General features: G+C 35.3%; 1 protein-coding gene across 5 annotated transcripts in view; it reads left to right on the forward strand.

The window, feature by feature from the left end:
• SCEL (sciellin) overlaps positions 1 to 25,541 on the forward strand; it is a 69,234-nt gene that overhangs the window by 29,585 nt on the left and 14,108 nt on the right. For all 5 annotated transcript variants that reach the window (XM_063392270.1, XM_063392267.1, XM_063392271.1 and 2 more), the window contains 9 exons: positions 1,666 to 1,783; positions 2,428 to 2,490; positions 2,801 to 2,872; positions 7,164 to 7,226; positions 8,921 to 8,986; positions 10,388 to 10,453; positions 12,466 to 12,498; positions 13,768 to 13,833; positions 25,120 to 25,179. In XM_063392270.1, the coding sequence (XP_063248340.1) occupies positions 1,666 to 1,783; positions 2,428 to 2,490; positions 2,801 to 2,872; positions 7,164 to 7,226; positions 8,921 to 8,986; positions 10,388 to 10,453; positions 12,466 to 12,498; positions 13,768 to 13,833; positions 25,120 to 25,179 (607 nt within the window). The remainder of the gene's footprint in view (positions 1 to 1,665; positions 1,784 to 2,427; positions 2,491 to 2,800; positions 2,873 to 7,163; positions 7,227 to 8,920; positions 8,987 to 10,387; positions 10,454 to 12,465; positions 12,499 to 13,767; positions 13,834 to 25,119; positions 25,180 to 25,541) is intronic.

Below are 25,541 nucleotides of genomic sequence, written 5' to 3' on the forward strand. Positions count from 1 at the left end.
CTCCTCTTTCATTTGGCAGCGTGGACATATCTATAGGGAATTGAAACAGGCAGAGTTTGAATTACAGACATATATACATTTTTAGACTGAATTCTACCTCTTTTCACAGTTCTCCTTTTATTCTTTTTACATAATTTTATCTCTATTTTATCTGCTTTTACAAAAAAAATAAAGTATTTAAAAGTTCACTCTTGGTCAGTGTCACTTAAGATAAATGTTTTGGTGCTTTGTTAGGATTTGTTCTTCCACTCACTGTAGCTATTTGTCATTTTTTAATGTTATCACTACAGGTGAAGTTCTGGTATTAAATGCAAGGAGTACATTTTCTTATAAATCAGAGCAGAATGCCAAAACACAGCTCTGACAAATGACATGTTACTGACTGTGTGTGTTTTCTCTGGAGTGTGTTCTTTCTACACACAATATTTACAGTCTAATTACTGAAGACCAGATAGAAATGTCTCCTGAAATTTGAAAATCCTTTTGTGTGAATGCTCCGAGAGTGAGGACTTAATGGAGAAAACCATTAGGGTCTTTAGAGAAAAACACAAGATCCTCTGTATTTTTGATCATTTTTTAAAATTAATTGGTTGTATTAACAAAGATTTTGCATATTTAATATTTCACCCTCTCTTCTCTGGAACTATTTGGGGCAAATATAGCAATTAAAAAGATGGAATTTGTTTTTTGTCTGAACTTCTGTCTTTTGATTTAGTAGGCCATGCTAAAACATCACATCAATATTTCCTCTTACCTCAAACATGCTGATGATCTGAAACTTGATGATATAAAGAGAATACTGAACAATAGTTGTTGCATATTTTTGCTTGCAAAAAGGGCCAAAATCCTCATCATGAAAAAACCAAAGGAGATAAATATCAGCTTTCTAATGCATGGAAGAATCCATATTCTCCCAATCAAGTGAATATCATACTATTACTTTCCCAATACATGAAATATCAGCTTTGTTGGACAAAGATATTTTAGGTTATATTCAAAAGAAAGTAAGGCTTCCATGTTTGTTCAGCATGTCAGTCTGTCTCTACCAACAACCTTTGAAACCATACACCAGTTTTAGTTAAATTTGATGTAAAGGTATTGCTTTAATTGAAGTTCAGTAAAACTAAGTAACTGACTAGAAAAGAAACTCTGTTGATTCAGCCTTTGAGGAAAAAGCTTTAGAGGGAGTCTGACTGAGAATCATGAAAATCCACATATTTTGAGCTGGGTGTAGTTGGAAGGCCATGTGGTCACCTCAAGATTAGCCTTCATTCAAAATTTGTATCCTGTCACACATCTGCAAATAGAAAACCCACAGACAACACCCCAGGAAACAGGATTCATTGGTTTGACTTTCTTGGGATTACTGTGGTATGCAAATTTCATAATTCCTTTATCAGATCTCTGAAATGTGTTTACATTAGAAACAGGTGAAGCAGTTTCATATTAAGGATGAAACTGATTTTAGTTTGCTAAGCTGGGCTTCTGCGGGCCCTTCAAGGTGAAGCTACAAACTTTTCAAGGAGAAATCTGGATGATCAGGTTGATAACTGAAAATTCAATCTGTATTAAACTTCTACCTATTTCAACCTATGTAATAGTATTTTGAGTTTCCCAAGTTTTTCTACATGTTCATTTTCAAGACAGGTTTCTCTGCATTTGCAGATAAGAAGAGCCCTTCTGTTGCAATTAAAAGCAGACAACAGGCTAATCATGATAATAATAAACGACGGACCCTTTTGCAAGATAACAGCTGGATAAAGAAGAGACCTGAGGAGGAAAGGTAAGAAAAATATGAAATGTGTTTCTTCCATATTTAGTTCAGTGTGTCATATACCTTTGCATGGAGCATCTACTTTTGCATGGATCAGAATCAACTGGAATTAGGGGAATTCAATCAAATAATTCTTATTTATTTATCTTGAAGAGGTATTGATTACCTTTTGGAAGTATTAGCTTGCTGAATATTCAATGACTGTTTTTCATTGGGACTTTTGAGTGCTGAGTATTTAATGAAGATCTGCCCTACAAGTAAAATCCCACATTTCACATGTTTAGGTTGCAAGACTAAGATCTTTTTCTTTTCATAACCAAGAGGATTATGCAATAATTTTGCAAGTTCTTTTAAGAAGCCTAAGTCAGAATCAGTTTAAATTTACTCTAATGTAAACTAGACTAGGACTTAAATTACAGCAGAAACAATGCCTTAGGACCATGTTATCATTATCTGGTCCATGAAGAGCTTGTAGCTGTAGCTGTAGGAAGAGATAATTCTTACTCCAAAATGTCTGGAGTTTTCTACTGCAGTTCTGCAGCAGGTGCAGTTACAGTGGTCATGGACAGCTGTGAAATCTGATTGAAGACAGAAATCTTTTGCCGAGAAAAAGTTATCTATTTTTAATGCTATTTTTTTTCTTTTGCTTGAAGTGCTGATGAAAACTATGGAAGGGCTGTCCTTAACCAATACAAATCCCAAGATAGCCTACACAGGTATGGTAGAGTATCTGAACACCTTCCTAATTATATTACCAAAGAAAACTGAGTATCCTTTTACTATATCATGAACAAAGCAAAGGACTTGCTTTGTTCAGTTTTAGTCCATACACATTTTCACTGTAAATCTGACTCCAGTGTCAATAATTGATCACTGCAGTGGGTCCAGGGTTGGATCTGTTGACATCTGGATGGTCTAAAATCCTGTATGATACCTTAATCTGAGACATAGGTACTTTTTTTATTAATGATGAGTTGTTTAATAAAATCAGTGACCAAAGTGGCATTTCTAAATTTTTTATTACAGCAGTGGCACAAATGGAAAGGAAGATCAGAAAGCTGTACTTGGACGATACAGATCTGATACCACCTTGGACAGGTAGGGGTTTTTCTAGAAGTATTGTATGTTGTGATTGTCATACCTGTGAGAGGTCCTAAAAATAAAAGCACGAATGAAGTCAGTGCTTTTTTAAAGTTTTCTTATTTTTTAAGCATCTAAGTAAAAGGCTGATTTTTGCACAAATTTTCAATGAGACAAATGAAAATGTGAATTGAGAAAAGGTTCTTTTGATATCTTCTTCTTTTTTTTTTAATCTGTTTCTGTGAATTCTTCTTCTCATAAATGTAAGTATCTTTCCATAGCTGATAACCACTCCTCCCCAATTTCCTCATTTTCAAACTCTTAACCAAAGTCATGTCTCCAATTGCTAAGCACAACATGGCTAAACCCATAATTCTTTGTAAATACTATGATCAGTGTCAATATCAGTGATGTTTGTCATATAGGTGGTTAATTTGAGTGTTCTGTTCAGGCTTGACCTCTGCTAGGTTAAGACATGACCATGCTTGTGTTTGCAGATTCTTTCTGTGTTGCATCTTCAAAATCCAGCCACCATTAACATCTGGTATCCAGAACATGCTAAGGCTATTAAAACCAGCACTTAAATGCACACTGTGGGAAAAGTGCACTTTATTTGGTTGGGTTTTAGCACTGTGTTATTTTATTTCAAGATCCTTCTTCTCTTGTAAAAAACAAAGCAAAATTGTTACGTAAAGTTTAGCTTCTCCACAGGAGTTTGCAAAAGAATAGGCTAGAGACCTGTGCAGTATCATCACCCTGCCTTTCTTCTACAACCCAGTGAATTCTGCTGTATTGGTTCACTCATCATGAGGAAGCCATTCTATAACTTCAATTTACCTGTTTCTCTTCTTTGTATCTTTTCTATTTCCATGTTAGGGGTGTTTTTTTTCTGGGACTCCAAATCTCCACGTAGGTATTTAAGATGGGTGCTCACCTTGTATATACACAGAGGAATAACAATGATTTCTATTTCATTTGCAATTCCTCCCCTTGTACTTCATAACATTGAGTTTGCTCTTTTGAGTGCTGCTAAGAATTGTTTTAATTTTCACAACATTATCCATATTATTCCAAGATTTCTTTTCTGAGTGATAATTGCTGGTTCAGAGATCAATTGTTTCTCTTGGCAGGCATTACTTTGTACCCAAGAAAAGTGAATGTCATCTGCCATTTTACAAATCTGACATGTTAGCAGATGACTTCTGAAAAGTTTTGCCAGTTGCCATTTGTTTTGACTACCATGAAGCAATGACACTGGCAAGCAACACCATCCCACTCTCCTTTTTTCCAGATTACTCATGAATGTATGGAAGAACACAGGTTTTTTACAGATCTCTCCTTCCACTCTGAAAACTTGTCATTTATTTCAAACCTTTGTTTTTTACATTTTAAGCAGTTTTTTTCTCTATTACTCATGGGAGGTCAGTTAAGAACACTTAAAACACACTTCCATGAAGCTTTTTGGAAATTCAAGTAGCATATGTCACCTATGTTGCTCTTATCCAGATGGCCACTCACTTCCAAACAATTTTTAAAGCTTGATTTTCATGCCTCAAACCCTGATTACTAATTTAGAAGTCATAGGACAAATCCAGATTCTACAGGGTCACTGAGAAGCACTGTTCTTTTGTATTTTATATATTTTTGGTTTATGCTGAGATATTATATAAATTATTTCAGGTTGTAAGCTATCTTTGTCTTTCCATACGCACAAATATAAAGGGTTCTTAATATGCAACTGATGACAAAGTATGCTGAAAAATTATTTTAGGAGTAAATAAGAAAAATACCAAGTGGAGAACATCCTTCCCAGATGATTAAGGAAGAAGTATTATTAGGAACTAACTAACTGTTTGGCAAAAGATGGGAAAAACCTTAAAAGAGAGGTAGGGATGAAAATTACATTGCTATTTTTCCATGTACTAAATGATCCTAAGTCCAGAATAGTTTCCAGAAACATGAATTCTAGCTGCACCTATAGCAGTTAGATCTGGCTAGATGAGACAGAAGCAAATGACATACTTTCATTGTTTGCTTTATTAATACTTGAATAGTTCGGAATGATAGAAATTACTAGGAAAGGATCAGAGAGCAGTCCAGAAACCATTGCAGTGTGTGGTATGAATCTGCTTTCCACATCTTGAACTTGCTTTGTTGAGTTTTAGTCTATACAGATTTTCACTGTAAATCTAACTCCAGTGTCAATAAATGATCACTACAGTGGGTCCAGAGTTAGATCTCTTGTGAGATGTGCAGGCATCATTTCACTGATGTGAAGAAACTACAATAGAACCAGGAATAAAATTAAAGAGGAAAGTGAGAAAGGATGGAATAGCTTTCATATGAAAAATGTCTGAAAAGACAGAAAGCTTAGAAAATAATAATATAGGGAAACTGAGTAATGAATAATATTTTTGTTTGTTGCACTGTATGAATGAAGAGATACTCTATAAATGTTTGGGTAATGAATTAAGAAAAAAAAATTAAAGAGAGAAAGAAAAGACAGGAAGAAAGGGAGGAAGGCAGGAAGGAAGGAAGGAAGGAAGGAAGAAAAGAAGAAAGGAAGAAAGGAAGAAATGAAAGGCAGGCAGGCAGGCAGGCAGGCAGGCAGAAAGAAAGAAAGAAAGAAAGAAAGAAAGAAAGAAAGAAAGAAAGAAAGAAAGAAAGAAAGAAAGAAAGAAAGAAAGAAAGAAAGAGAAAAGGAGAGATAAGAAAAGGACATTTATTTTTTTCATTACGAATTGTAGGAGCCACCACCGCATGATCCTGTGGAGGCCAGAAGTTTAACTCGGTTCAGATGAACATTACATGAGTAAATAGACCATTGATCCAGGGGTGGGGTGTCTGTTGCAGACAGCGTTGTGGGTGTGAACAGAGGATATTCTTTGATTCCTTATCAGAAGCTCGAAAGTTATACAGGAAGTTAACATAATGCTTACCTTTCTTTCACTTTTTTTCAAAGCTTCTGCTACAATGGCAGCAATGGAGTAGGATGCCAGATCGAACCTTTAAGGCTTTAAAATGAGAAAGTACAAAAGTATGTAAAGCATTGTGCTGGAATTTTGAAAATAGGCGGTGAAATGTGAAAGAAATGCTGGTTCGCTGGCGAGTGGGGAATGAGAGGGAACGCTCGGGTTTGCACCCACAGCGGCGCCAGCAGGGTTAGTGAGACCTCTAGTGACCTTCCCAGCAACTGTAGCTGCTGTCACTGTCACAAGCTGCCCTGAGCAGGAAAGGGTTCCTTGCAAAACTGCAAAGATTTGGTAAAGACACAGAGCACACGCTGATGCAGATTGTGTCCCAGAACTCCCTGGAAGGCTTTTCATTAAATACAACAGTATTTTTTGCTGCTTGAAGGCGGGATAAAAAATATTTTATACAAAACATCAGAATATAGTTCTAAGATTAATTATTTTGCATCAATAGCTTCAGTTTATAGATGAGAATACATAATTAAAATAAAAAAATTATATATAAGTTGTAGCTCAAGGTGTGTTTCAGCTGATTTAATAAAATATTTAAGATAACCCTCTCAACTTAGTCTTCATCCTCTATTTCAATACACATCCCTTTAAATATAAACTTTTCCAAGTTCCCCAGTTCTTACTACTAAAAAATATTCCATATATTGGAAGTAAGCTGGAATAAAATTAGAACCTAATCTGCTTCTGCTATGATAGCTGCATGGTGTTTTCTCTGAAAATTTTGAAGGGTTTTAGGCAACAACTGTAAAATTCATAAAGGGCTTGAAAAATCATGTGGTTGTAAATTCATGTACATTTCATGGCTTAATGAAATCAGTTCAAGCACAAAGAATCCAACTTCTTTGAAAGAAGTTACTTGTGTAGGTCAATACCATGCTTTGCCAGGGATTTTGCACTAGGTTGTTTTCACATCACATTGATTTATTAAATCTGTAAAGAAAACAAGACTGTTGCATCTCTCTAGGAATGATGAGGCAGAGAAAAAGGCAACAGTTCTATGTGTACTGCTTGACTGAACATTGCTTTCTTTCTGGTATTTTAACTAAATTCAAAAGAGTTGTAATAAATTGATAGCAACAATGAGGTTTAATACAGTGTTATTGTTTGAACATCAGCTTGGAAAACTCTTTTTCAGTGAGCTACTTAGAGTCTTCAGATAATAATGCATGAAATTTATATAATTTTAGCTTCTACTCTCTACCTTTTGTGATATTGAGGTGTCAGTACACAGGGCAAAATGATACTCCATCTTTTAATTTTATTGAAAATGGATTTAAAAAAAAAATTAGAGTGTGTATTATAAATATTTCCTGTGTTTCTGACAGAATTCCAGCCGGAACTGATAAAATGAATAAGTCCCCAAATCTGAACCATAAGGAAAACAACAGGTATGAATTTCAGCAATGTTATCATCTATGTATTATGTACGATAATTTATCATGTATCATTTATCATGCATTATCATCTAAGAATTATATATTACCATCACTTTAGAATTCATGTACATACCAAGATTATACAGTGAAATTATTTGTATAGCATATGGCCTGGTGTAAACTTCATTTGACCACATGACCTCTGGAATGTAGGCATGTATATCTAAATTATCATAGACTCTTTTTATAGTTGGTGAGGAGAAAAAAAAATCATTAAAATAAGACAAATTTTCCTTAAAGAACCCTGTTTGTCCACATAGTTTAAAAGGGAAACCAACTCAGATTACATTTACTCAGCATAATAATTATTTAATAATTACAGTATTTTAAATACAAAAACAAAGGAATATTTAAAAAAATGTGTGTATGTTCTAGAGCTCTAGATTTCTCTGCATAAAATCTACCAAATACAAGACATAATTCTGAGGAAGGATAATGAAAATTTCAATGGAATATGCTGTCAAACATTGCCAGTGGAAAACTTGAACACCAAAACTTGAGTACCAACACAGCTTTTGATAAGCTAGCTGGTTTTTCCAGTGGAAACCTCTTCTTGTGTCAGAAGGCCAGTCTTTTGATTAAAATAGTGTTCATTTAAAATAAGTTAGCAGAACATTGTTGATACATTATTTAAAAAGTTGCTCTGATTCAGAGGTGGTCACTCTATATGTCATATAATTCCACAACACTACAAAATTACTTTCTAAAAAACTTACACCTATTACCTGATTGAAATTTTCATTTAAGAAAGGAAAGTAAGAAGAGCTCAACCACCACACTTGTAAATGCAAAGGAACAGATGCATCGCTTTGTGCCTTCATCAATGTCAGTAGACTTCTGTCAGTAATAAATTACACAGGACATAGTTGCTAGAGAGCACAGCAATTAAAAGTCATCTTGTGGAGAGCTGAGATATTACTCTGAAGAGCAAATCAGTATCTCTGGCATTTAAAGTTCAATTGAGGTCATGCTTTCAAATTATAATTTTCCATCACTATGTTGTAAATCATGGTGATGATGACACATGAACCATCATATAAATTGGACTTTATGGGATTTTTTTGAGAGGGTTTTTTAACAGACCAGCAATTAATTCTGAATGGGACTTAAGAGAGACTTAAATTGTATATATTTTTTTCCTGTCAGAGAGCAAAATGATTTGTAAAGCGCTATTCTTCAATTACTGTTATTATGAATTGCCAATTGCTATAATTAAGAATTGTAGTGGATAAGACAATCACTTTTTGATAAATTTTATGAGAAATCACTGGCTTGGATTTTATATAGGTTGGTTTTACAAACATATCATAAACATAAAGCATTCTAATTGAACAAGAGACAAAATTTAAAGTGAGAAAATTAAAGATTCTTACAGTGTTTAGAGACTAAAGTGTACGTGCAGAAGTCAAGATTTTAAGAAGTCAGAAATTACTTTGGATATCAAGGAAAAATGCAGCTGTCTAAACATCAGAACCCCTTAAGGTCTCCCATATTTTGTGTCCTTTGAGGTATACAAACATAGTTATAGCATTTACCATACATATTTGTATCATTCTGATAGCACAAATATGGTTTCTTATATATTTTTATAATTTAAAATGATACTCTTTCTGAAGATTAACTCACTAAGTATATTTCCTTAACAGACAATCTTGGACTCCTAACACAGCATCCACAAACACTGCAGTTACTTCTCCAATCAAGAAAAAGAGGTATTCATTACCACCACTGCTTGGTTGCCAGAGAGTATATAGCACTGTATCCACTATAGGCTGGATATTAGGAAAAAGTTTTCTACAGGAAGAGTAATAAGTATTGGAATGGTTTACCTGGGAAGGTGGTGGATTCACCATCCCTGGATGTGTTTAAGAAAAGCCTAGGTGTGGCACTTGGTGCCATGGTTTAGGTGAGCTTAGGGTTGGGTTGGACTTGATGACCCTGGAGGTCTCTTCCCACCTAATGATTCTGTGATTCTGTGAAGCCTCTGTAATGAATCACAATTACATAAAAAAAATACCACCTTCTTCCTCTAGGACACCCAAACTCCTCAGCAAGCTTCAAGAATTAAACTTTTACATCCGCTGCCTTTTTCCATGGGATTTACAAGTTTTGTCTCTGTAGAGTCAGTCTGGTGAGCCTGGTGGACATGGCACAATGGGTGCTAACTCTTGGCTGCAGCCCCTAACTCAGCTGGTGTACTCATTTGCAGTGTCCAGTTTTAAAGTGTTGTAGCTCACTGTAATTGTGAAATCTCTGATGCCAAACTTGACCCTGTGCTGTTGCAGTGCATATGAATCACACAGTTTTCTGAGTGATACACAGGTACCTTTAAAAATCTGGATTTCAGGTAGCATTATCTAGGCAAAAATAAAAACAGAGTGTAGAACTAAATAGGTTTTTCATTTGAAATATACTGTTGGTGATAGCCATAGTTTTCTGCATCCTTCCCAGCTGCAAATTCTGTTCATTTGTGATTTTCTATTTCATATTTAATGCATAAAAATACCATCAGTAGAATAATGAATGTAGAAATGAAAAAGTCATCATATTTATGTTAACAGAGCTATTTGGTGGAACTTTATGCTGTTTTCAGTCCAGTAGTTCTCTTCAGGCTCTTGGAAGATATGGAAGGCCATCAATGAATTGCACTGCTTCTGGTGTAATTGTTTTTACCTCACAAACAATTGCTGCATTCATAATTCTGAGGGTAAAAAACCAACCAAACAAAAAGGAACTACAAGTACTTGTGCTGTTTATGTGACCTCGAATAGCCTGATTGTGTTTCTTGTGTTGATACTTGACACTCTGTGCATTTTATCTGGTTGTCATTTCCATGAATGGTACATTTATTTGTACCAGTCAGATAGCAGAAAAGACTACCTAGAGTCACAGAATACATTTTTTCCCAATAAATAAAATTACTGTATTATTTCCTATTCCTTTCAGTTTTCTGTAAATATGGTCTAAAAAGTATCAACATGCAGTCTTTGAAAATACTGATAATTTAAGAAAAGTTCCAGGTATTTTTACATGACTTCTATTCTAAATTCACTGCTCAGTTCAGGCCCAGAGCATTAAACTAATTCTGAAAAAAAATTTATTAAAATTTACAGGCAATCTTGGATGCCTCCCCCAGTTTCGAGCAGTAAGACTCCGGCAGAAACAGAGGAAAGCAAACGGTGCGTATCAGCGATCGCTGGTTGTTTCCTAACTCTTGGCTAGAGCTAATTTTGGGAGGCAGAAAGCAGGGCAGTTCTTTGATGGACTGAGTTTGATGCAGAAGATGCCATGCAAAGAGAAAGCATCTCCTGCCCAAGTACTTGTTTGGGCTCTTGGCAGCCTGATGCCCAGCATTGACTGGGGCCTGACTATATGAAGTCCCAGCAACTTGAGGCTACATGAGTGCTCCCAAAATTTTTCTATCATTCTTGCAATTCTTTTTTCATGGTTTCACTTTGGACTATTCCAATTAATTCTCCTCAAGGCAAATGTGCTGTAGAGAGACTGGCCATAGGGGCAGGGATCTGTCGGTGCTATTTGGGTTCACAGTCAGGGGCTCACCCTCAGCCCTTTTGGGTATCAGTGTGAACAAAACCTCAAAATCTACTAAGTCCTCAGTCAGCAAAGTATGCAAGAGCAAACAATCAGACTAAAGTTACTTGCAGATGAATGTTTGATGTTTATTTCTGAAGTTGTGGTTGTTTTCTGGCAGAATAGAAAGAGAACAGGGAATGTTTCTTGTGCTCTTATCTAAAGGCAGAATATGGATGGTTTAAAATATTAATAAATAAACCTTCATGATATTCTTTGCTTGTGTCCACTATTTGCTGCAGCATGGCCTTCTGCTTTCCTGGTTTTAATCTGGGAAACTTCCAACCTGAGTCTTGTGTGCAGCAACGACAAAAATTAAATGAAACAAAAATGAATGGATACACTGTGATGTTAGATATAAGCCTTGGTAGACTATTGCCCTGGGACTTTATGGAATGTCTGGCACTGGAAGACTTAAAGCCAAGTTTAGCAATTATTTTTAATTTTACTCTATGTTTACTACCCTCTATCTATTTGGCCAAGATTCAAAGTCACTCTCAACCCAGCAGAAAGATGGCTCATAGATGTTAAAGTTTATTTTCTTTGAAGTTAGTCCTTACTAGATGTTCTCAATGTGCCAGCTGAGAAGAATTTATCTGGCTTCATTTCAGTATTTTGCTAAGATCACGGTAATCTTGAAAGCATAGGATAATGCTGTGTATGGCATCCACCCAGCTTCCAATAGCATGCTGGAATTCCTGTGTTCTCGACACTAATTATCCAGTTACTCCTCCAGTCTTGCAGTTCAGAGAAGACTGAAAACAGGCATGTTCTTTCTGAAGCTTTCATGGTCCTTCCTGGATCCTCTAACAATGATGCCATCACACACAGCTGGTAAAAAAGTGATGGCCATTTAATGATTACTTGGTTTAGCTTTTAAAAGTGCTTTGAAGATGTGAAAGCTATTTCAAATTGTGAATATTACAATAACTAAAAATATTTATCAAAGGAAAGCCTTTTACTTGCCTGTGAGTTTCAGGAAATAAACTGCCAGGCACGATGCTAATAAGTACAGTTTCTAAAGGTCACTATCAGTCTTAAAGACTGAGCAAAGAGCTACGTCAGCTACGTCTTTTCTTCACATTTGAGAATGGCTGACTGCTCTGCTATCCTCAGGAAGGGAGTCCAGCAATCATGGGTATGTGGATTTTCTTGGTCAGGGTTGTTTATATAATTTCGTAATTCTGAGATGTAATTCAGAACTCCCAGAGTTCTTTGCCTCAGTTGCAGCTGATTAAACACACTTCACAGAACACTTCAAAGAAATTGCAGTTGCAGCTAAAACTGTAAGCAGCTCACTGTATTTGAGTTTTATGGTTGGGGATTGTGTGCTGAAAACAAAACACTATTAATCAAAGTGATTAACTGGAGAATGTTAATTGAAAAATTATTGTCTTAGTGACATAAAGAATATTGTTTGAATTTAGTATTATACTACTTGAGTTAAACATATATTCTACATTTAAAAAAAAGAAACTTTGTCTTGAAAGGAAGGGAAAGTAAAAGTAATTGCAGTTGAATGATCAAAATCTTGCCAAGTGCCTCAATATTAACATTTTGCTACTTGGTTTCTGAAATGTTTACTCTTTTCTTTCTCTAGAACCGCTTCAGAAAATTCAGAGGCTCCAACAAAGTATGTCTTACTTTGCTTCTTAGTAGATTTAGAAATGTAACATGCTCCTTTGCATAAACCTCAATTATTATTTTTCATTTATTTATAATACAAACACAGTATAATTTTCCTGGGAGGGTTTCTCCATAGCTGATGTTGCAGAATTGCATGAAGAAGACTTCCTTCCCTGCAGAAATGCAATTATTTGCATATAGCTTTCATTGGATATTTACGCAAATTGAAAAAATATTAAACTACATAAAACATTAAAAACTGCTTTGTGGTTTTAGTTCCACAGTCATATATGTTGCTAATGCAAATACTCTTTTATATGCAACTGCTGCTCTAAAGGCAGTGAAAGAGAGTGTGAGGTATCCAAAGAAAAAGAAACTGTCAAAGAGCATGTAAGCAGTTGAAGAAAAAGAAAGTTAAATCAAGAAGCTCTGCACATGCAAAGACTTGTAATAAAAGGCATTAAAATGAATTGATGCAAAGTACTCTAAATTTGACTGTCTGCAAAGGTTGCTCTGATTTTATAAAAATAATTTATTAAATTAATTCATTAATTAAATGTCCATTTCACATGGTCCATATTAAAAACAGATTACTTAACCAGTCTGCAATTTCATGACTTATAATTAAGACAGCTACGCAGCCTGTCATGGTTGAGTTGCCATACTAATAGAAAAATTCTCTAAAGAAGCAGGTAACCCTCATCAACTCTATCTGCCACCTTCTCCTTTTCTTCTAATTACTCATAATTTTAGTATCCCTGTAGTGATCAATTTGATTGTTCACATAAATAGAGAAAAATAGGAAGTTGTAAATGTTTATTTATTTAGCTTTTTAAAAAATCAGAACTTTGCTAGTTAAATAAAATTTTTATCTTCACTAAATAAGATATATTAGGTAGTAGAAAACGTTTTTCAAGTTTTTTTACTTGTGTAATAACTTTTGAACAGTAAAGAAATTCCACTTTGTTACTGTATCCATACTAGCAAAATAGCTTGTCTAGGGATATTAGTTTTTCAAAAGGCTCAGTGGAGGTGGTAATCTAGTGAACTAAAGCATTATCTTTCTTTTTTATATATGTATAATACTTTATACATATATTTTATATATATATATTTAAAGAAAAAACCAGAATAATTTTCTCAAAGACAATGCAAACTCATTGTAGTTACACCTGAAAGAAATATAATATCTACAATGATAAACCATTTAAGTGATGCAATATGTTTTCTAATGTCTTCTTGTGCCTTAAGTATGTTTTCACCATTCCTGTTGCAGGGCTGCCCTTTCATCAGAACAGGTCACCCCTCCGAAATCAAAGACTGATGATCAAGCTACAGCAAGGTAACATAAACAGTATAATCAGAACAATGTTTTCATAAACATTGATTATTGGGATATTAAGTACTGAATTTGCTTTATTTCAGTATTTGATACCTCTTTTGGACATGGTTTGTAATTAATGCAGCATTTATCCAGTCCTAACCACTGGTCTAGAATTCCAAACTCTTGAGTTCCCTCTCATTGACTTGCTAGGTTATCTCAGCTGTTTCATTTTTCAATCTTTCAGTCTCTCTAGCCTGCATCCTGAAAAGCAGTAAATGTGTTTTAAGCTGCTGAAAATGTTTGGAAGCAGAGAAATCAGAGTAGTATGGATTGTACAGTGTATTTTCTTCGCTCTTCAGAGATGGGAGAGGTAGTAACTACACTTTACTATGTATATAAAAACACAACCTGTGCACGGTGGTGTTACCATTTTGAACAGTAAAACCCCGATGCATACCCTTTAGGGTGACAAAATTAGCATGTTTCAACAGATGGACTTATTTTTGAGGGATAAGTTAGATGGCATATCAAGTAACCTTTGAAAGTCTGCAGAATACCATAAAAATTTTTGGTGGAAAAGACACAGACTTTTTTTTCCTACATTTTTTAACCAAAATTTCAACAAATTGTAAGGCTCTGTACTGATAGAGATGTTATATTTTTCAAAGCAATCAGCAATAACTGTCCCATTCCTGGAAGTGTTACAGGCCAGGATGGATGGAGCTCTAAGCAACCTGGTCTAGTGGAAGATGCCCCAGCCCAATGCAAGGGGATTGGGACTGGATGATTTTTAAGGCCCCTTCCAATGCAAGGACATTCTATGATTCTATAAACATGCAAAAAATTTTACTCTGTGACCTTGACCAGACGAAAATGCCTGAATATGCAATTATGAACTGAATTAAATTAGAAAGAGATTTCTAGATATGCACTGAGAATCACAATAGCTCATTTGCAGTTTTTATGTGGAAATATTAAATGGTGCAGACATTAAAATTAATTTAAATTAGCTAATTTTATTTGATTTGATTCATAAAGTTCAGTTTTGTGAGATCTGATGCTAGAGTCTTTGAATCCTCTTCCCCTCCCCCAAAGTCCTGAAAATGTAAAACCAGTACAGAATGACTAAGAAAGCATCCAAAAGATGTCTGACAGTGTAATCCCTTGGAAAAGGAAGAAAAAAAGCAATGTTTCAGTGAAACATTTTCCTGTCAACAAATGTTGGAGATCTTAGAGAATTAAATACGTCTACTATTAACTAGGGAAGTCACAGCTATTCTTCACTGCTAAGGGCTTCTTAAGGTCTGACTTAATCCTCACCCTCAATCAGTTCACATTCATCATCCCCTGGTTGCTCTCATTACCATACCAAGCTCTGTATTCCTGTCCCTTCATTGGTGAAGAGCTGGAGGAATATTTTACTGGTCTACAAGTTTCTATGGCAACACTGCTATTTGTGTCAGTATATAAACTGTAAGTAGTCTGTAATCTTAGTGGGCAAAATTCAGCCCTCTCTACTGCTGCTATAATTCCTTTACATTTGGCTGATGCTTCAGATGTCATCCATCTGCTGCTGCTAGGCTAGCTTCACAAAACTACAGATTTTTGTTACATTTTTGCTAGCCAAAAATGCATTCATCAGCTGCCAGCAAAAGTTCCTTTCTGCTATTAAAGATGTCACATAATCACTACATTCTTGGCAAAAATGGTTGTGTCACACAGGGTAATTAAACAGTTACATGAAGAGTATATATAGTAATTTCAGTTTGTATTAGAATACTGTTTTAATTTACATCTTTTAGTTACCTATATTTTTACTTGGAATAGAAAGATTTTCAGCTCATGCTTTTAAAGTCAGACTTAATTGATTAATTGTCTGTCATTCAGGATTCTAATAGGGATGTTAAAGGAATAAGGGATTAATTTCAGTATAAAATAAGTGGAAAATGGCAATTGGCTTTCTAACAAACTGTTCAACGATACAAGGAAAATCTTTCAGAAGGGATTTACCTGAAAAAGGATGTCAGATACTCTCTTCTGGTTAAAATTGCAGAGAAAAAAAGCACAATTATTGCATCATTTTTAAGGACAACGGTTAGACCTGGCATCCATCTTAAAACACAGACTGTATATCTCTCTATCTCTATCTCTATCTCTATATCTGTATCTATATCTATGTCTAATCAATCACATCTGAAGGCATGGACACATGGACCTTCACCTGTTGGATATGATTAAGAGAATGGAATAGGCATCTCATGATTACACAGGGCATCTATGGATACTCTTGGCAGCATTAGTAGGCTAGGACACAGAAGAAGTGAAGATTACTGCCTAAAAATTGTGCATGTTTCAGAGCATAACAGGTCAAATCAGGCCTTTTTGTATCTCACAAATGCAGCAGGAGATGAGCACTACACTGGATAAGTACAGAGACATTTTTCTGATTTCCTCAATGGGACTTTTATTCGTGGCTTATCAAGTCCTTTTTGTGCTTTTTTCCACATCAGTGAAGGTGCAAGATTCTCAGTCTGCCTTTCCCCTTTCCATAATTGTAGTAACCATTAAATGCTGTGTTTAAAAACTGGCATTTTTTAAAAGAACAATGCTTTGTAGAAAATCACATTAAACCACTTCAAACATTCTGAGGGTGTTTAACACACTTTTAGTCAGTCTTTCATTAATCCTTACAGGTAGGATACAAAAAAATCTGTGTTTCTATGAAAAGGCTTTTATAATGGGTTCACATGTATTGAACTACACATTGTTACAGAAAGTAATGGTATTTGGCACAGCAAGTCACATTTACTAAGGCATTTACAAACTTATTACCACCAAAGAATGCAGAAAAATCAAAAACCTGTATTTTCATAAGTTCTTGAACTGTAGAACTAATGAATTTATCTTTTATTTTTCATAGATATATCAGAATTAATTCATGTTGGACATACCTGAGGAAAAGCTTTGAGGTGATATGATAGTAATAGGGTCTATACAAGAGATTAGAGAGGGATCTCACTCAGCTCTTAGAGCATCTGTAGTGAGATTGTCTGCTACCAGGGAAAGACTATTAGTCTGTAGGGGCAAAGGGCATATTGCAGAAACCCTTACATAAAGATGTCTTTTTGGTCTGCCAGCTACAGAAGTTGTCTTGAAGAAAATATTTCAGCTGTATATTTGTAGTATGTGGATGAGAGAGGCAATTTCTAGGGAACTGAAACAAGGGACTACAATAAATTTTCCTGACATAATTAAGAGAATCCTATGTTCCTGCTCTGTCTGGCAGTTTTTCCCCTAGTGTACAGGGTAACTCTCTATTATTACTCCTCTCCAGACAATGCTGTAAATCTGTGTGTACTATGCTGCTTTTTAATGATATTTCTATTTGACCCAAGATGTGTTTCCAGTCTCATTGCAATAGATTGTGAAAGAGCAACGCATTAATTACCTGCTTAAACTAATGCTAGTAATAACAAGTCACATTGCTGTGTCTATCAACACCTGGGAACTTTTAAAAGTGGAAAAAATATAAGATACAGGGCTCCTATTAAAAAAATAGTGAATTGTTATTGACTTGGAATTTTCCAAACCAATGTAATTAAAACAATGATGTCAGGTCTCCTAAATAAACATTTATTGACAAAGCCTTTTTTGTTCTAGAACTGCATAAAGCACAAAACAAAAAGAACAGGTTAGGTGCATTTTGAGACATTGGCTAATTGTGTGTTCTCATTAGACTGCCATCCCTGGAAGTACTCAAGGCCAGGTTGGATGGAGCTCTGAGCAAAGTAGTGTAGTGAAAGGTGTCCCTCCCCATGGCATGGGGGTTGGAACTGGATGGTCTTTTAGGTCCAACCCAAATCATTCTATGAGTCTGTAAGATATGCAGTTCCAAAGAGCCACAGGAAATATTCAAAGGAATTATCTTACATTGGACTAAAGTTTAGATGGCCAAAATTTAAAGGCATGGCTATTACATGAGTAATTCCTGTATGACTTTTCCTTTGGGATGTCTTTTATTTGCTTTGATTTTTCTAGCTAGATCATCTAGAGACCTCTAAAATCTTCTGGAGGACACTTGTGTCCCTCAAAAGTTATTGGAAGCAAGGATACTGAAACAGAACTCGTATAAGCACATCCATAATTCACTAGCTTGCTTTTGCTACAATGACAATTGTTTCTTTATTGTACAGTGAAGTTGCTTTACACTTTCTAAATTGTTTTTGATAGTACAAATCAATACAGCAATTTTTTTTGCTCCTTCTGTCTCTCAATTCTGACAGATTTGATGTTCACTGTAACACTGGCTTGCAGCTTTTCTGCATGTTGATACAAATGATTCACTGTTGCACAGCTTCTGTGAAGAAATCCAAGCCCCTTATTACTAACTGAAATTTTAATATGGTATTTACAGGGTCATACATATCCTTCCAGAAAAATAGAGTAAGCTGCCTTTTTCCAGTGATCTTTCCCAGTCTATCTTCTATAAACATTCTGATCAACAGCTTCTTCCTCTGCATTTAACTCAAAAATCCTCTGGGCTAAACATTACAATTGTTTTGGCACGTTATAAAGGAATTTTCAGTTGACTGCAGTTCTCTGCTGTCCTCTAACTCTTTGCTGTTATTGATGAAAGGCCTGAGCAAGGGCTCCTGGCACTCATTAGTGGGCATAGCAGTGTGGAAGGAAATGCACCCTAATATGGAATAAATGCCAATCTTCTCTCAAAAAGTTCCTTTATTCATCCTCAGTTATCCTTGACAACACCTGATTCAGGAACAGTAAAGCAGCCATAACAGCAGATCAAAATTCAGCTGGGTCCATGATGCTAAACTTTACCAAGTAAGATGGCTGACTTGTTTAATATACTCTAGACCAACTCTTGTATTTCGGAGTTGGAAGGCCCACTTGGCAATTGGTTGTTTCTGTCTTCTCCTGTGCTGACATGACTAATTCAAAAATGTCCTTATGGTTTTAGCCAGACTTTCTTAGTGCGGTCTTCTCATATTCCATCATGGCAGAACAAGAAGCTGTTGATGAAAATGCTTTGTAGGTCACTAGGGAGAGATCACTGAAGATAGGACATCAGATGCAACTTGTTTGGTATCACATTTAAAAATATAGATATCTTATTATATCATGGATTAGAAATAAGGAGTCATTTTGGTAGTTTTTATAATTCTGCTCAGGGCTTTTAATCAGAAAAATGCTGATCTACTAAAAATACTGTGCATGATTCCTTTAATAGAGCTGCCTCTGGATTGCTCATGATTATGTTGATGACAGAATGACTAAATTCAAAACCACACTGTTTATCCCTGGATTTGACATCAAGTGTCTCAGTCATTAAAGGCATTCCAACAAGTCTGAAATATGTACAGTCCTTCAGTTTTCTAGTCCATAAAATAGCACGGTATTGTTGCTTGGGTATTACGTCAGCTGTTGATGTATCAGCAAAGATGGATGATAAAATTTTAGGCAACAATGCAAGAATGCCTTCAAGAATTAGGAAACACTTGGAATTAGAGTAGAGGCTCAGGACTTTTTACAGGTTATGTAAGTTTATACTGAATGATGACAGAGTTGTGGGCTCATTCTCTACTTCCTGATCCTTGTGGTTCAAGAGCTTATCTGGGGCCTGTTTAAAATTTTGTTTTTCACTCCCACATGTCTAGAATCAACTTCAATTTCACCTTAGCATTAAGGACAGTCTATTTGCATTGATGCTTTCTTCACTGCCTTCAGAATTTTCAGATACAAATATTAGAAAGATTTTCAATGCTTTCACTAAAGAATAACACCACTACAGCTTTTTTGTAGGTGTGATTTGTGTTTCCTGCTTGAATCTTTATCTGCATGTTTTCAAGATTAAAAAAACCCCAAGAAATCAAAAAGATTTATGAGATATGCTTGAATGTGTGGATCAAATTAATTTGTTTTTCTTATTGATGGTGATCTAACTTGTCAACAGTTACACCAGAATTTCAGAACTACTATCTGAAATAATTGAGATTCACAAGCATAGATCACAGAGCAGAAGGACTGAAAAGTATTAGATCTCTATTTAAAGAGAACTTATAAAAAGGATTTCTTCTTCCCAGTAAGAAATCAAATGCAGACTGAAAAGCAAAGCAAAATTTAGACAATTCAGTTTCTCTAACTTTTAGATACAAGCATAAAAGGAAAAAAATCACACTTTGTGTGATTACATATTACATTAAATTTTTCTACTTTTAAAGATTGCTTACTGAAAATGTCCATAGATCTTTCATACATTAAATGAAGGAAGGCATGAGAGAGCTAACATTAATAGAATCAGGTACTGCAAACCACTCTTGTTCCATAAAGAAGGAACTGATATTGATATAGGATCAGAGATATTAAGATATTTGCTGATATTGATATAGGATCAGAGATATTAAGATATTTGCTGATATTGATATAGGATCAGAGATATTAAGCTTTTGAAATTTAGCTGATTTCTGTAGAGCTTGTCACACAAGCCTTATGTAATTTCCCTGTCTGTTTGTGTCTGAGAGGCATAGGCATCCAAGATATGGCAGAGTAGGAGTCCCAGGTTAAACTGAGCCACACATTTTGCATGCAGCCTGCCTTGACAGCTTTTTTTAAACCTACTTTGCTTATGTTCTTCGCTAGTCTTTTATTCTGCTGGACTGTCTTCATTAGTTGTCAGATTTCTAATCCCATTTTACACAAACAGCTAGAGGCAAAATAGCAGAGACCAGCAGCAAACATCACGGCTAACTCTATAGCATGAGGCTCACAGCAGCCCAGCTGCTCATGAGTTTTCCTATACTTCAGGGCAGGGCTTTCTTTGGATTCAGAGTGCCATTTTGTGCATTTTCTGCAAAGGTATTGTTAAAAGCAGAAGAGGCTTCTTTTTTTTTTTTTTTTTAGGAGGTGGTCCTAAAGTAAATGAATAAAGTAAACGAGAAAAGTAAACGAATAAAGAGAATTGTCTTTCATAGTTTAACAATAATGACAAGCATACCTAGGTCTTAATCCAAATATTAATGTTTCTATTTTATAATAAATTAGTTTTCTTCGGTACTTGAGATCCTTTTATACAATATACAATACAAAATCTTCTGTACTGCCATTCCAAATATTTTTATGTAGTATACAAAAATGCATATTATTTATCTTGAGTCAGGTGCTCCTAAAAACTTTTACCTATGTCCTAAGTCTTTATTAAAATATTTCATCCTATTGAATTTGTGAGCAAACTATATCTTCTCCTCCTGGCAGCCTGTCTGACCTACCTCGTTCTCATCCATTTCAAAAATACTCACCCTAGGCAGAATGTTCACAGGGATATAATGGCTGTCTCAGAAAATACTATACTTGGAAGTGGCATCCCTTGGAATGACCTATGAAAAATGTCAGCATCTATTACAGGCCACCTACCATATTTGAAAGATATTTCTCCTAGTTTGTCTAAACCGCTTTGTACAGAAGTTTCATGCTGCTGTTTTCCATCATCATCTATGTTTTAAAAAGTTGTTGACAAATGTGAGAAGTATGAATTCAATTCAGCCAGCCTTGGACAGCAAAATAGTTTATTTTTTTCAAGTGAAATTCGTATTGCAACTGGAAATCCTTCTCCACAGGAGCCTTTCACTGCATTTGATACTGTGATATTCAAGGAGCTTTTTTAATGTATGAATATAGGTTAGTCTTTTTCCACTTTAATACTTGTCATCTCTTTTAGAAGTATTAAGAAAGATGTAAGTTATAGTGCTGCTTTTTAACACAGTAACAACTCTCAAATGAAACCTAACCTGAAATTCTGTTTAGGTTCTATAATGCAGATCTAATCTAATTTTTCATGTGAGGCTAGATTATGCTCTAAAATCAACACTGGTTGATAGCACTGTGTGCTAATGCTGAAATAAATGTAGCTTTGTTAACAGAGAGAGATTTAAAAAGTCAGTAAAAGTATGCCCTGAGCACAGTCAGATAAATTCTGAGTTATGCCTCATGTGCTACAGCTTGTCCTACCTTTCATTTTGTCCTTTTATAAATGACAGCTCTTTAACTTCAGTTGCTAATAACCTGAACTAGGCCTGAACAAGTAGCTTGCAGTTGTGTATCCTATGACCTCACTCTGCTTTGCACTAAGCCAGCCACCTCAAGGCAAAGAATTTGAAGGATGTCCTGGTTACTGCAGTCATGTCAAGATGTTTCATGGGGCTGAAAGTTTGAGAAGTGTACCATAAATTCATACCTTCCAAGGTTCTGTTTTACAGAACTTCTCTTCCATAGGAACCATAATGTGTAGCTGAGCAGGTGAATCTGCTTGTATTTTTGTGCTGCAATCTGCAACAGAAACTGTTTCTGTTCACTTATTAGGACCCTTCAGGGTTGGTGTTGTATGAATCAGGCTGTAAATGACAAGGACACACAGCCTTACCTAGGTAGCAAGTAAAATCTTCCTTGCAAGCCAGTCAGTGCACTGGGATACCCAAAGCACTGACAAGAACAAAATAATGTGAGAGGAAGTAACAAAATGCTGTCAGCTGCAAAGTCATGATGATTTAAAGATTACAGAAGGGAACTAACTCATCTATCCTGTGAGTTACACCAAGGATTAATGTGGGCCAGTACATGCATTTCTGAAGGAATAAGTCTTAAATTATTGGAAATTTCTTTCCCCCATTATTTCCAAACAGGCAGTAGGCCAAGTTTGAACTATTTTAGATAACAGTCGTTTTTTTGAAAACTCTGTGCAGAGTGAACAGAGCATTTTAAGTTAAAGAAATCTGAAGTTATGTGGGAAAAGTGTTAAAATACATGTGAAAACTTAAAGGAACATGTCTTAGAGCCAGAATCTTTCCTGCTCATCTCAAAGGACTTTCTTCCTCCCATTTTGACAGAAAGCTACTACCTACAAGAACAAATATATAGGTGATACAACTTCCTGATGTTCTAAAATATATTTCTATACCATTATTCATTCAATTATGTAGTATTTGATACAATAATACTGAGCTATTTTAACAGTTTTACAAAGATTAACACAGAAAGTTCTAGTATTTTTGCCTTGTGGGAGCATATTTTATCTGCTTTGTATTGGAATATTTTTATAAGAAGACTCCTTCAATTAAGGTATCTAATTCTGAAAGAGGAACCCACAGAAATGATTAACAGTGTGAAATTGAAACCATAAAAAAGTAATGTTTTGCATATACACCATGAGTAAAAATTTCAAACATATCGGCATTACTGAGCTAAATCTCATTGAGAAGCACACTGGGATTTGGTTCTGCAAATGCGAACATGCCTTTGACAATCAGACACAGGAGAGTACAGACACAGTGGCCTGCAGGGCACAGCTTTGCTACTGTCACAGCTTTTCCATTGCTCCATGCTGGGAAAGGCAGCAGAAGTCAGCAGAAAGGCTACTGATAACTGTGCTGAGTACACTGCACATAATCCTGTGATTGCAGGCAGAATGAACAGGAGCCCCAAATCTGCTTCCTAAGTTTTGGGTGAATATACAACACTGAGGCTGCCATGTATGTGCAGGTTGCACAGCACATAAAGATCATAATTGAGATTGCTTCAATTTCAAACCTTCCATAGACTTTAGAGAAGACTTGAAATGAATATTTAAAATACCTCTAAGAACAGAAAGAAATGGAGGATCAAGAGACAAGAATAGTAGTACATATTTTACTCAAGCCAGACATATGCACAGCTGGGTTTGGTGTTGGTTTTTTTTAATAGAAGTTGCAAAAATACAAGTTAAGTAACTACCTGAGCTCTTATTCACACTTTAATTTTGGTGTTGCTGCCTTCATGGTGAGGAAGCCATCCTTGTTCATCATTGTCCTTGCCATCCGGTTCACCAAGGAAAGGATATTTTTGGATAACTGCATGGCTTCAGTTTCTGAAGGAATACTCTGAGAAGTGTTAAGTCTGTGATAATATAAAGAGAATTTCCACAAGTATATAAGTTATTAATGACTGTTATGGAATTCTAGCTAAATGGCTGTCAGCTCTCCTTGCACTGAATTGTTTAATTTCTAAACAAATGGAGATCTTGATAATCTTATCAAAGGGAGCCCCAAATCTGACAAATATGACCAAGAAGAAACCTGAAGAGGCTACCTTTATCTTCCATAGAGATGTTGTTTCATGACAGAACAGGTCAGAACGAAAAGTCAGTAAAGAAACATGCAACACTGTTGCCTGCCAGGTTATATAACAGGTCCTATAGGAAGTCATATCATCAAAGGCATCATTCTTTCCCCCTTGCTTTGTTTTGAGGAGTCAAATTACAATCTTTTTGTAGTGAGCCAAGGTTACTAGATGGTAGCTTTTTAGGAAAGGATGCTGGAAAATTTTCAAGTAGAGAAGTTTGCATTTCGACAATGCATTTTCACAGAAACAAAGTGTTTTATAGAAATGTTAATACAAGTGCAATACTTTGAAGGGAAATAAAGGTGCTAAAAGCAACACTCCATGTTTTGCCATGATCCTACTAAAAGTTTCATTCAAAAAGTATGCACTATCTTAATTTATATTTCCCTTTTTAATAGTTATGTTATATTGATATATTTTCAAGATTAATATATTGAAAAAGGGAAATTAATTAACCAACAAGATGTAATTCAAGGAAGATTTTTTTCCTTATATCAGAGAGTAATGATAAATGACATTCCATCCCTGTATGGAAGTGCAAGAATCAGTGGATGTAACCAGATCTCAGCACCCCTTAGTTTAAATATGACATTTCTTATGAGAAGTGAGAGTTTACTTGGGAAGGAGTATTTAGACCCACTAGATAGCCTACCAAATAGACAAGAGGACTTTTTTATTTTTTTTTTTAATTTAGACAAAAAGACTTAGTCCATAATCACTTTCTAGTTGAGATATGAATCACACACATATCAGTACTTGGTTGATTGTACTACTTGGCAAAGTTTTTTTATTGAATCATAGAGTGTTATGGGTCAGACACTCTTTGAAGTTGTCCACGATGCATGTTCAGCACGAGTTATCCTTTTTGACAAAAGTACTAGGTATAACTTTTTGTTTCCAAAACATAATTTGATCTTTTTATTCCAGGAAGAGTATGTGCTTAATATGTATATGGTAGGCATATAGCTCTATTTATGAGTACCTTGGAATTAGTACAATGATGGTCATCAGTTAAATTTTTTCTTTCATAAAGAATGTGTCAATTATAACATTTTTAAAAATGAGTATTTAATTTGACTAATTGACAGCTGGCTATATTAATTGTTACTTGATCTTGGTTTTGTTCTGTCTCTAAAGGAACCAAGCCCTTGATAACCTCAGCAAAGTGAACACAAGTTCTTCCACAAGTGACAAGGAGTAAGTGTTCAAAGTTCCTCAGGCTCTACTTTTCTAAGGCCGTGAGTAGTTTGCAACTATAAGAATGTCAGGAAAGTAATGTTGCTAATCTGTAAAATGCTTATAGATTAATAACTAGCATTCTTTGTACAGAAAGATAAGTATAAAAATACAGATTAATTCACTGGCATGTGCACTGTTAGCTGAACAAATACTACCTATGGCAAACTTCCATAAATGCCTTATATTCTTCCACAATTAAACTAACGCTGAAATATTTTGATATGGTTAGAGAAGGGGCAGTAAACAAAATATTGTAGAACTCATGGATGGTAAGTGTTTCCCAGCAAGGTGTAACAAAGAATTTCAGTCTGCAAGGTAAG

The sequence above is a fragment of the Prinia subflava genome, chromosome 3 (genome assembly GCF_021018805.1).
Source record: "Prinia subflava isolate CZ2003 ecotype Zambia chromosome 3, Cam_Psub_1.2, whole genome shotgun sequence".
NCBI lineage: Eukaryota > Metazoa > Chordata > Aves > Passeriformes > Cisticolidae > Prinia > Prinia subflava.